This window comes from Mobula hypostoma, chromosome 6 (genome assembly GCF_963921235.1).
Source record: "Mobula hypostoma chromosome 6, sMobHyp1.1, whole genome shotgun sequence".
Taxonomy (NCBI): domain Eukaryota; kingdom Metazoa; phylum Chordata; class Chondrichthyes; order Myliobatiformes; family Myliobatidae; genus Mobula; species Mobula hypostoma.
Window position 1 is genome coordinate 18,676,779 of NC_086102.1, and position 12,046 is coordinate 18,688,824.

Consider the following 12,046-nt stretch of genomic DNA (forward strand, 5'->3'; position numbering starts at 1 on the left):
GGCTCCTCCATCCCTTCAAGCCACACTGTCCCAGCAACCCCACGACCCCAATGAACCCTACCCTACTCAATGATTTACAATGATCAGATAACCTACCCGGTAGGTCTTTGGACTGTGGGAGGAAACTGGGGACCCGGAGGAAACCCCTGCATTCCACAGGGAGGACATACAGAGACTCCTTAGAGAATGTCACCGGGATTGAACTCCTAAACGCCCCGAGGTGTAATGTCATCGTGCTAACTGCTGCACTGCTGTGGTGAATAGAGGAATAGGCTGGATTGGGCCAAGTGGACTCCTGCTATTGCAGGGTTTCTGTTGACCTTGAGCACAATTAGACATTTCTGTGGTCAGACAAAATGAATTCAATTAATTTTATCAATTTCTTTTGCTTTTTGTTCCTCAGCACGACTTTACAGAAGGAAAATATTCCACCGGACTACCCACTCACTCTTTTGGAAGGACTCACAACCATTTCTCACTATTGCCTTCTGGATACCTCGGCACAGGCAAAAAAGGTACTTTGCTGTTAAACTAGGAACTTCCACTAGCTCAGCTTTGATGTGACTATACCAGTGGCCACAGTGGTAGATTGAGAAGAGTAAATTGAGTTGGAAGGGCGAAGAAAGACAGTTGTATGCACAGATGGGTTCAGTGGCCATTTTATTAATTACACCTTTACACCTGCTCATTAATGTAAATATCTAATCAGCTAATCATGTGCAGCAACAAAGTGCATAAAAGCATGCCAACATGGTCAAGAGGTTCAGACCAAACATCAGAATGGGGATGAGATATGATCTAAGTGACTTAGATCGTGAAATGATTGTTGTTGCCCAATGGGGAGGTTGGAATATCTCAGAAACTGCTGATCTTCTGGGATTTTCACGCTCAACAGTCTCTAGAGTTTACAGAACATGATGCAAGAAACTAAACACATCCAGTGAACAGCAGTTCTGTTGATGAAAGAGGTCAGAGGAGAATGCCCAGACTGGTTCAAGCTGACAGAAATAATCACACATTAACAAAAGAGATGCAAAAGAGCATCTCTGAAAACACAACTTTTCGAATCTTGAAGTTGATAGACTACAGCAGCAGAAGACCACACTGGGTTCCACTTACTGTATCCAATAAAGTTGCCTCTGACTGTGGATGAGTGGTGATTCACTTCACCTGGGGCATAGGAGGAGGAAGTGAATCATACCAGGCCCTAACTGGTCTAATGAGTGAGGGAGGAATGGGTAGGGTAAAAGGAATGTTTCTGATACACTGCTGAAAATTTCCAGCATTCTGCTTTTAGTTTTGTGTTCCCACCACAGCTTTGAGTAGCGTTTTATAGATTTACTACCTCCCATTACTTGTTTTCTTTCTTTCCAAGCCCCCGTAAGGAGTTTGCACATTCTGCTGTGATCTGCATGGGTTTCCTCCGGGTGCTCTGGGTTCCTCTCATAGTCCAAAGATGTACTGGTTAATTGGTCATTGTAAATCGTCCTGTGATTAGGCTGGGGTTAAATAGGTGGGTTGCTAGACAGCGCGGAAGGGCCTGTTCCATGCTGTATCTCTAAATAAAATAAAATAAATTAATTAAAGTACCAAACTGCTCAGTAAACATGAGAGTCATCCTGGCTTCGTGTTCAAAGCCAATGTGTTTTCTTGTTGAAGAAGGGTCTTGGCCTGAAACGACGGCGGTTTACTCTTTTCCATAGATGCTGCTTGACCATCTGAGTTCATCCGGCTTCTTGTGTGGGTTGCTTTGGATATCCAGCATCTGCAGACTTTCTAATGTTTGTGTGTTAGAGTGATTTTTGGGTTTAGGTCATTTACATTTAGCAAATGGCTTTGGCTACCAGTCTTCTGTTCCTTGAAAATATTTTGTAGATTTAATTTGGAACAATGCATTCCTAGAAGCTGTGAATCCTAGTTCACAGAACTGCTGGCATCCGTGGGTTGGATGCGAATCAGACGGTGTGAAGTATGTTGCTTCAAAAGAAAGCATCGTCTATACATTGTAAATACAGAATTGTCCTTTGTGTTTAGCAAATAAATATCGAGCCCCATATTGGGCCAGCAGACCTTTCCACCAAAAGTGTCTCCATATGATGCCTGCTATATATTGTTTTGTTGAATAAAGAAGCTGCTTTGTATCTACCAGTAACTCTCTCCAGTGATTTCATTCACACAACAACAATGTTTTCTTGTTTTCCCATTTCTAATGAAGGGTCCAACTTGAAATGTTTCTCTGTCCACAGATGCTGCCTGACCGACTGTGCATTTTCAGCACTTTCTGTTTTATTTTGCTTTTCCTTCCACTATAACCCCACTTCTCCAGTTGATTTGGACCCCCAGGTGTCAGAGTGCTGTGTGAAGTTTGCTTATCATCTCTCTGATCTCTGCTTCCATCCACAGTGAAAACAGTGGGCAATAATTTGCTGATAGAAACTGCACATAAAAATGCATTCCATAAGCAGAAGTTAGGGAGCTGGCTATATTTATGATCTAAGCATTGATATCATGGGCAGGTACAGTACATGGATGGGAGGGTATGGAGATTAATAGTTCAGCGTGAGCTAGATGGACCTAAGGCACTGTTTTATTGCAGTAGGCTCTATGTCCAGGTTAATCCTTTTCAATGTGACTTGTAGCTCTCTACAAGAAGCCCTAGGTTAGCTGTCATTAACACAAGAGATTCTGCAGATGCTGGAATTCTTGAGCAACACACACAAGATGCTGGAACCTGACCATAATACAAAGATGCATGGTTATCTTGAATCAGTGGTTACCTTTGCTGCCGAATGAACCAAGGAATGATAATTTTTACAACCCAAGAGCAGCGGGATGTTTTCACAGGAAACCGTCTCATGCTGGCTTGGCGATAACAATTAAAATACTTTTTAGAAATTGTACCCTCTACTACGGTACGGTAGCGTAGTGGTTGGCACAATGCTTTACGGTACAAGTGACCCGGGCTCATTTCCTGCTGCTGCGTGTAAGGAGTTTGTACATTACCCCCTGTGACCGCTTGGGTTACCTCCGGCTGCTCTGGTTTCCTCCCTCAGCCCGAAGACCTACCAGTTGGAAGATTAATTGGTCAATTGTCATGTGATTCAGCTGGCATTAAGTTGGATCGAGTGGGCCAGCTGGTGGCATAACGACATCGGCGCTGGACCCGGGAGCGGAGGTTCCCGTGTTCGAAACTAGTTGGATCTGCCCCCGAGTATGCTTTCCATCCGTGCCGGCTGGAGTGTCGAGATCGCAACTCGACCTCGTAGAATAAAAAAAGAGAAAATACTGCGAAAATGTCTGTGTGGGGAGTGGCGTGCCACACAGTCTCTCTCTCTCTCGCTCAGCGGCTTGTAAAAGCCGTGAAAAAGACATCATAACGGACACACGCATGGAGACACAGACGCATATGCACAGATGCGCACGTACAAACTTGCACGCACGCAGGCACATGCCAAAAAAGAAAGTTGGGGGATCGCGGGGTAGCATGAGCCAGAGGGACCTGCTTTGCAATTACTCTCTCAATAAATACATAAATAAACACAAAAAACAAAAAAAAAAAGGTTTTCTAAAATGCTTCATTTATTTCAATCTGTTGCACTTCTATATTTATATATGTATTTTGATTAATTTATTGTATTTCAGTAACTATATGTAAATAGCTAATAGGACTCATCTACCTCCCTTAAAGTCCATGATTATTATTGTTATCAATGATCATTTCTCCTCTGAAATACCATGGCATCTGAGAGAATTGTTTTAGAGATCGTTGCCAATTTGTGCACACACTCTTTAAGAGGCTCCCCACCCCTGCTGTAGTGTGTAATCAAGTGGTAGTGTCTGAGAATGCAAACACGAGGAATTCTGTAGATGCTGGAAATTCAAGCAACACACGTCAAAGTTGCTGGTGAACGCAGCAGACCAGGCAGCATCTCTAGGAAGAGGTACAGTCGACGTTTCGGGCCGAGACCCTTCATCAGGACTAACTGAAGGAAGAGTTAGTAACAGATTTGAAAGTGGGAGGGGGAGGGGGAGATCTGAAATGATAGGAGAAGACAGGAGGGGGAGGGATGGAGCCAAGAGCTGGACAGGTGATTGGCAAAAGGGATATGAGAGGATCATGGGACAGGAGACCCAGGGAGAAGGAAAAGGGGGAGGGGGGAAAAAACCCAGAAGATGGGCAAGGGGTATAGTCAGAGGGACAGAGGGAGAAAAAGGAGAGAGAGAGAAAGAATGTGTGTGTATATATAAATAAATAATGAATGGGGTATGGGGGGAGGTGGGGCATTAGCAGAAGTTAGAGAAGTCAATGTTCATACCATCAGGTTGGAGGCTACCCAGATGGAATATAAGGTGTTGTTCCTCCAACCTGAGTGTGGCTTCATCTTTACGGTAGAGGAGGCCGTGGATAGACATATGGGAATGGGACATGGAATTAAAATGTGGGGCCACGGCCACACATTTTATGTCTATCCACAGCCTCCTCTACTGTAAAGATGAAGTAACTCAGGTTGGAGGAACAACACCTTGTATTCCGTCTGGGTAGCCTCCAACCTGATAGCATGAACATTGACTTCTCAAACCTCGGCTAATACCCCACCTCCCCCTTGTACCTCATCTGTTATTTATTTATATACACACATTCTTTCACTCTCCTTTTTCTCCCTCTGTCCCTCTCACTATACCCTTTGCCCATCTTCTGGGTTTTTCCCCTCCTCCCCTTTTCCTTCTCCCTGGGCCTCCTGTCCCATGATCCTCTCATAATCCCTTTTGCCAATGAACTGTCCAGCTCTTGACTCCATCCCTCCCCCTCCTGTCTTCTCCTATCATTTTGGATCTCCCCCTCCCCCTTCCACTTTCAAATCTCTTACTAGCTCTTCTTTCAGTTAGTCCTGACGAAGGGTCTCGGTCCAAAACGTCGACTGTACCACTTCCTAGAGATGCTGCCTAGCCTTCTGCGTTCACCAGCAACTTTGATGTGTGTTGGTAGAATCTGAGGATAGAATGCAAGGGGAACAAGATTACTGCGGAATGAGTGTAAATGGGTGGTTGATATTGTGGACTCAGTGGGTTGGAGGGCTTGTTTCTATGGTGCACTTCCCCATAAGTTGGTAGTCTGCTGGGTTTTGAGGGACCTGAATGAAATGGGATAAATATTCTTAAGCTAGGTACAAGTTTCACAGAACTGTCTTTAACTTAATAGCTAATCAACGTCCTTGACCAGGACATGTTTATGGAAGATATTAGCGTTCTGTCCATGTTCTCTTGAGGTCGGGGCTACGGTTCTTTGTTGTCTAGAGTGGTGGAAGTTTATTCAGAATTTACCCTGATAGATCAGAATAGGGAAAGCTTAACACAAATACTAGATACATGAGGTAACGAAGGTCTCGTTCCTCATTTTTAAAAAATGATCTGACTCTTATGTTAGAAATCTGAAATAAAATTTTGGTGAGAGGTACTTTGGGATGAGGGGGGACAACTTATAAATGGACTCCTTTTATAACCCCTGGTCTGAAGTGATTTAAGATGTGCTTATGCTTTTGTGAGGGCTGTGTGTCTCTAACACTGCATTCATCAACTGTAACAAAGTTGCTTTTCTTCCTGTACTAGTCTGCCACCTTGGGTGATTCCACAAGCCTGAAGAATGCCAAGAATGCCATCCTGGAAGAACTGCCGTTAATCATCGACTCCATGTCTCTCCTCTGGGGAGTCATCCAGCGGGAGGAATCCCAGAGAAAACCCATGAACTTACTCAATACCACGAAGGGCTCGTCTTCAGTTTACTTCAAGTCGACAAAGGTATGTGGCAACTTGTCACCATGAGAGGAAATGGGAGATGCAGGAAAAACTTTTACTTGGCAGAGGGTACAGTCACAGACTTGGTGGAAACTAATTTAATCAGAGATGTTCAAAGGCAAGTTTGTTATCCATTTGGTGGGGGAGGGGTGAGCGGTCGGTCGGAGGAGGTGAGAGCAAGAATAGTTTGTACTGTTATCTCTCAGCTCCAGTGACCTGGATTTGACATTGACCCCCAGTGCTGTCTTTGTGGAGTTTCACATTCTCCCTTTGACTGTCTGGGATTTGCCCAGGTGCTCCTCTTTTCTCTCGGATTTGCATAGGCGTACTGATAGGTTAATTGGCCGTTGTGAAATCATTCCTCATGGAGAGAAGTGGCCAAGTGAGAGCGGATGAGTAGTGTGTTCAAAGGAAATTTATTATCGAAGCACATGTATGTCATCATATGTTACTCTGAGATTCATTTTCTTGCCGGCATTCCCAGTAGATACAAAGAAACAAAATAGAATCAATAAAATAACCACATGCAAAGATGGACAACCAAAAATGACAAACTGCAAATATAAAAAGAAAACTAAATATAATTATAAATAAATAGGTAATAAAGTATTATCTAATTAATAACTAGAGACTAGAGTTACAGGGAAATAAGTTGGGGAGATGGAGCAATGGGAATATTTGGCTGGATGAACCCTTCTGTATCATAATCTATATGTTATGGAAAAGGTTTAGCAGGATTGCTGTACATAGGGTTGGCATAGACTCAATGGGCTGAATGGCATCCCACAATATTCAGTGGGCCACCGTGATAGTGTAGTGGTTAGTGTGACGCCATTACAGCTCGAGGTGTCGGAGTTTGGAGTTCAATTCCGGTGTTAGTTGTAAGGAGTTTGTATGTTCTACCTGTGAATACGTGGGCTTCCTCCGAGAGCTCCGGTTGCTTCCCACAGTCCAAAGATGTACTGGTTAGTGGATTAACTGGCTAGGGTTAAATAGTTGGGTTGCTGGACAGTGTGACTCATTGGGCCAGAAGAATATGTTCTGAGCTGTATCTCTAAATAAAACAAAATATATCCAAACATCCTGAATAATTTGGGCCACAAACTCTGCTGTCTCTAAAATCCAAGGCAGTCTTATCAAGCTTCAAGCGGACTTTGTCTTGGACGAGGTGACTATTTGTAGCTGAGCCTGAATACAAAAATAGTTCCAAAATTAGGATCCTTTTAAGTTGTACAGTGCATTCTTCGGACAATCTGGCGTTTAAACCTTGACCTACAGTGTGTAATAAATCCCTGTTTGTTTTTTTGCAATATGAATAGAAGTTTTGTTCAGTTTTATGGGGAGCTTTTGCTTTGTGATTCAGATTCAGCTTTATTTACCATGTCTTCATTGAAACATACAGATTTGAAATACATTGTTTGCACCAGTGGCCAGCACTATCTAGGTCTTGTATACAGGGTGAAGGCAGGAGATTGTGGCTGAGAGGGCAAATAGATCAGCCATGATGAAATTGCAGAGCAGACTCGATGGGTCAAATGGCCTAATTCTGCTCCTGTATTTCATGGTCTTATATGCTGGGGCCAGCAAGCAAGTGTCAACACACATTTTGACACCAATGGTTATGCTGGGTTATCCTTTGCGATGAGGATTAGTCTGAATGAATGGGCTGTGAAAAGTTGGGGAAAATTGTGTTTTAAGCCACTTTAAAAATAACCTTGATTGTCTATTTTAAGACACTGAGGCAGAAAATTCTGGACCTCCTTAACCCATTTGCTGCTCAGATGGGCATTCACCTGATGGCAGCCGTAGCAACAGTGTGGAACAAGAGGAAAAGCAGCAAGAAAGTGAACCAAAGTAAGGTACGAACCAAGGCTAATCACTCGAGACTTTGTCGCAAGGTTTCAGCTTTAATTTCGTTCTCGACTGTCATTGAGTCCAGAATCATCCTGCCTACTAGTTCGCCATTTTTCCAGTCATCTCTTAAATACTATGTAGTTCTGGATAGATTGTCTTGTACAGAGTAATTCTTCAAAAAAACTCTTTTAACTTTTTTTAATTTTAAAGTCTCTGCAACTTTAGGGAAATCTTTTAAAAGTAATCCTATAAAACTTAATGTACAAACAGCGATTATATACTGTTCATTCATAGACTTTGTTAATAAATCAGTTTATGTGCATAACAGTTACTTGTACATTATGTTTCACAGAATTGCACTTGTATTTATTGTATTTTTTATTCCTCATGGATCTGGAATATTGTGTTCAAGTTTTTTTTTAAAGATTTGCTTTGTTTGTCACGTACATGGAATAGGGGTAGCAGGCTGGAGATTCGTCTCTACCAAAGGAGGTGTAAGGCGCTCCTTCCCTCCGCTAGCCTGCAGGTTACCCCTCGGCAAGGCGTAACACCTGCTTACCTCCCTGATCAGGGTCACGTCAAGCTATAAGGGCAGGGGGTGGATGGTCGTAAGAGGAGCTGGTGCAGATCACAAGTCCTGGTTGTGCGACCACTGACACCAGGCGGAAAACCTCTGAAGAGTGTTGATAATGGCTGGGGTCACCCGTCTTGTAAAGACACTGCCCAAAAGAAAGCAATGGCAAACCACTTCTGTAGAAACATTTTTCCAAGAACTGTCATGGTCATGTTGACCGTAATTGCCCACGTCATACAACACGCCACAGAATGATGATGGTGATACATAAAAACATAGAATGAAATGCGTTATTTTGCGGCAATTTTGTGATGCGCTGGGGACAGCCCAAGTGTCCAGCACCAACACCTTCTGTATTTGACAACACAAATCTCTGTGTCCCCTCTTATCTCAAGCTATGCCCCACTCTATTTTGCATTTTCATCTTCATCCTTGTAGAAAGACTCTGACGTCTACCCTATCTGTGTCTTCCATAATTTTATATACTTCTATTGAGCTGCCTCTCTGCTGATCTAGGAAAAGGCATTCTAAGTTTTTCTAACCTCTCCTAGTAGCTAATACTTTCCAATCTAGGTAACATCCTGGGGAACCTCTTTCAAAAGACTCCACATCGTTCCTGTAGTGTGGCAGCCAGAACTGTACACAACACTCCGGAGTTAGAAACACAAGAGGTTCTCTGGATGCTGGAAGTCATGAGCAATGCACACACTGTGCTGGACGAGCTTCTGTCAGGCTGTATCTGTGGAGAGGAATAAACAGTTGATATTTTGGGCCAAAACATTCACTGTTTATTCCCTTCCATAGATGCTGCCTAACCTGCTGATTTTCTCCAGCATTCTGTATGTGATATCCAGTTTTATACAGCGGCAGCATGGGCTGCCAATTTGTGCTCAATATCCGAGTAATGAAGGTGATTATGCATTACTCCTTTTTAACTGTCCTATCTGCTTGTGTTGGAAGAACTTCTGGTGTTGAAAAAGGCCATTAAAATATTTTGTGTATGTAACTGTGGCATTTTGCCAGGGGTATGGATTATACATTGAAGGCTGTTTTCATCCTTGTCTTCGCAGGTTTTGCCGGTAGCTGGTGAGGCTCAGCTGACGTTGGTAGGGCTAGTCCAAGCACTGGAAACGCTCCACACCGACAGCATATTACAGCTGATAAGGGAGGTTGTCAAAAAGCCACCCCAAACCAAGGGGGAAGAGGTAATTCATGAAGTTCTGGCCTGACTTTGATGCAAGTATAGCTCCAAGCAGTTGGTCTCGCATTTATTGTTTAGTAGGTTTGGATGTTTGATATGGATTTTGGATGGGACTGCAAGCTACTTGTCTCAGCTTTTGCAGAGTGATACTAGTGGAACTGTTGCTGTGGAAATGTTGTCAGTTTTATTTAAAGATACAGCATGGAAATGGGCCCTTCCAATCCAACGAGATGGATAGACAAAGGAGAGTCGGTGGATGTTGTGTACTTGGATTTTCAGAAGGCCTTTGACAAGGTGCCACACATGAGGCTGCTTAACCAGTTAGGAGCCCATGATACTACAGGAAAGGTTTTAGCATGGATAAAGCAGTGGCTGATTGGCAGGAAGCAAAGTGTGGGAATAGAGACAACCTCTTCTGGTTGGCTGCCGGTGACTAGAGGTGTTCCACAGGGTTCTGTGGTGGTACTGATTCTTTCTACGTTATATGTCAATGACTTGGGTGATGGAATTGATGGCCTTGTGGCCAGGTTTGCGGATAATACGAAGATAGGTGGAGGGGTAGGTAATTTTGAGGAAGTAGAGAGGCTACAGAAGGACTTAGACGAGGAGAATGGGCAAAGTAGCAGATGGAAAACAGTGTTGGGAAGTGTATAGTTATGCACTTTGATAGAAAAAATAAAAGCATAGACTTATTTTCTAAATGGAGAGAAAATCTAAAATCTGAGGAGCAAAGGGACTTGTGAGTCCTCATGCGGAATTCACTAAAGGTTAGTTTGCAGTTTGAGTCAGTGGTGAAGCAGGCAAATACAATGTTAGCATTCATTCCAAGAAGACTAGAATATAAAAGTAAGAATGTAATGTTGAGGCTTTATAAAGCAAAGATGAGGCCTCACTTGGAGTATTGTCAGCAGTTTTGGGCCCCTTACCATGAGATATAGGAGCAGAATTAGGCAATTTGGCCCATCTAGTCTGCTTACCCAAGAAAGGGTGTGCTGACATTGGAGAGGGTTCAACGGAGGTTCAAGAAAATAATTCTGAGATTGAAAGGCTTGTTATATGAGGAGCATTGATGGCTCTGGTCCTGTATTCACTGGAGTTGAGAAAAATGAGGGTGACCTTATTGAAACTTATCGAATAGAGTGGATGTGGAGAGGATGTTTCCCATGGGGGGGGGTGTCTAAGACAGGAGTTAAGAGGAATTTATTTAGCCAAAGAGTGGTGAATCTGTGGAATTCATTCCCGCGGATGGCTGTGGAGCCTAAATCGCTGTGTTTATTTTAAGCATAGGTTGATAGATTCTTAATTAGTCAGTGCATGACGGGATATAGGGAGAAGGTAGGAGATTGGGACTGAGAGGGAAAATGGATCAGCCATGATGAAATGACGGAGCAGCCTCAATGGGCCAGATGGCCTAAATCGGCTTCTATATCATATGGTCCTAAATCTTATGGTCTTGTATCATAATTATGTGGTGCACTTATTCATGGACACAAAGCTCTTGATTCATTCTAATGGTGCTACTGGCTGATGTGTTGAAATGCAATTGAAGTTGAAGTATTTGTCAATTTTTTTTTCAGAAGCCAACTTTGGTTGATATCCCAATGCTGCAGTTCAGTTTTGCATTACTTCAAAGGTAAATATCTTTCAGGAAGCTTCATGTATATACTTTAAGAGAAGTTGCAACAATAACGTGAAAGAGTTATTGAAATAATTTGGGGAGATTTTACTAACTGCACAAGGTAATGTAACAACACAAAATGATTGAACAAGGTTTTCAGGGAAACCTTTGGAGTCACAGAGATATAGTACACTTCCTCTTCTTCATGTGCTTTGTGTGTTACACACTTGGGCGATCATGGCTCTCCACATCAAACAATCCCTTGCAGCGTCAAATGATATCTCGCACACTTAGATTACACTACAGCACAGAAATAGCCGTATTCAACCCATCTAGTCCATGCTGAATCATTAATCTGCCTACTCCTATCAACCTGCACCGGGACCATAGCCCCCCATTTCCATCTTATCTATGTAACTATCCAAACTTTTCTTAAATGTTAAAATTGAACCCACATCCACCACTTGCACTGGTAGCTTGTTCCATACTCTCAGTAGCCTCTGAATGAAGAAGTTTCCCCTCATGTTCCCCTTAAAAATTTCACCTTTCAACCTTAATCCATCACCTCTAGTTGTAGTCTCCCCCAATGTCAGTGAAAAAGTCCTTGTATTTACCCTACCTATACCACACATAATTTTGTATACCTCTGTCAAATCTCCACTGTCAATCTATGTTTTTGGGAATAAAGTTCTAACCTCTTCAACCTTTCCCTATAACTCAGGACCTCCAGACCCAGCTACATCTTTGTGAATTTTATCTGCACTCTTTCAATTTTGTTGATATCTTTCCTGCAGGTAGGCGACCAAAACTGCACACAGTGCTCCAAATTAGGCCTCGTCAACATCTTGTGTAACTTCAACATAAAATCCCAACTCCTGTACATAGTACGTTGATTTATGAAGGCCAATGTGCCAAAAGCATTCTTTATGACCCTCTCTACCTGTGACGTCATTTTTAAGGAATTCAGGATCTCCATTCCCAGATCCCTTCGTGCCCTCCCATTCAG

General features: G+C 42.9%; 1 protein-coding gene across 3 annotated transcripts in view; it reads left to right on the plus strand.

Annotated features, from left to right (window-relative positions):
* The window catches only part of dop1b (DOP1 leucine zipper like protein B), a 199,853-nt gene that overhangs the window by 132,866 nt on the left and 54,941 nt on the right, over positions 1 to 12,046 (plus strand). For all 3 annotated transcript variants that reach the window (XM_063050333.1, XM_063050335.1, XM_063050334.1), the window contains exons 20-24: positions 404 to 515; positions 5,608 to 5,796; positions 7,527 to 7,652; positions 9,292 to 9,426; positions 11,000 to 11,055. In XM_063050333.1, the coding sequence (XP_062906403.1) occupies positions 404 to 515; positions 5,608 to 5,796; positions 7,527 to 7,652; positions 9,292 to 9,426; positions 11,000 to 11,055 (618 nt within the window). The remainder of the gene's footprint in view (positions 1 to 403; positions 516 to 5,607; positions 5,797 to 7,526; positions 7,653 to 9,291; positions 9,427 to 10,999; positions 11,056 to 12,046) is intronic.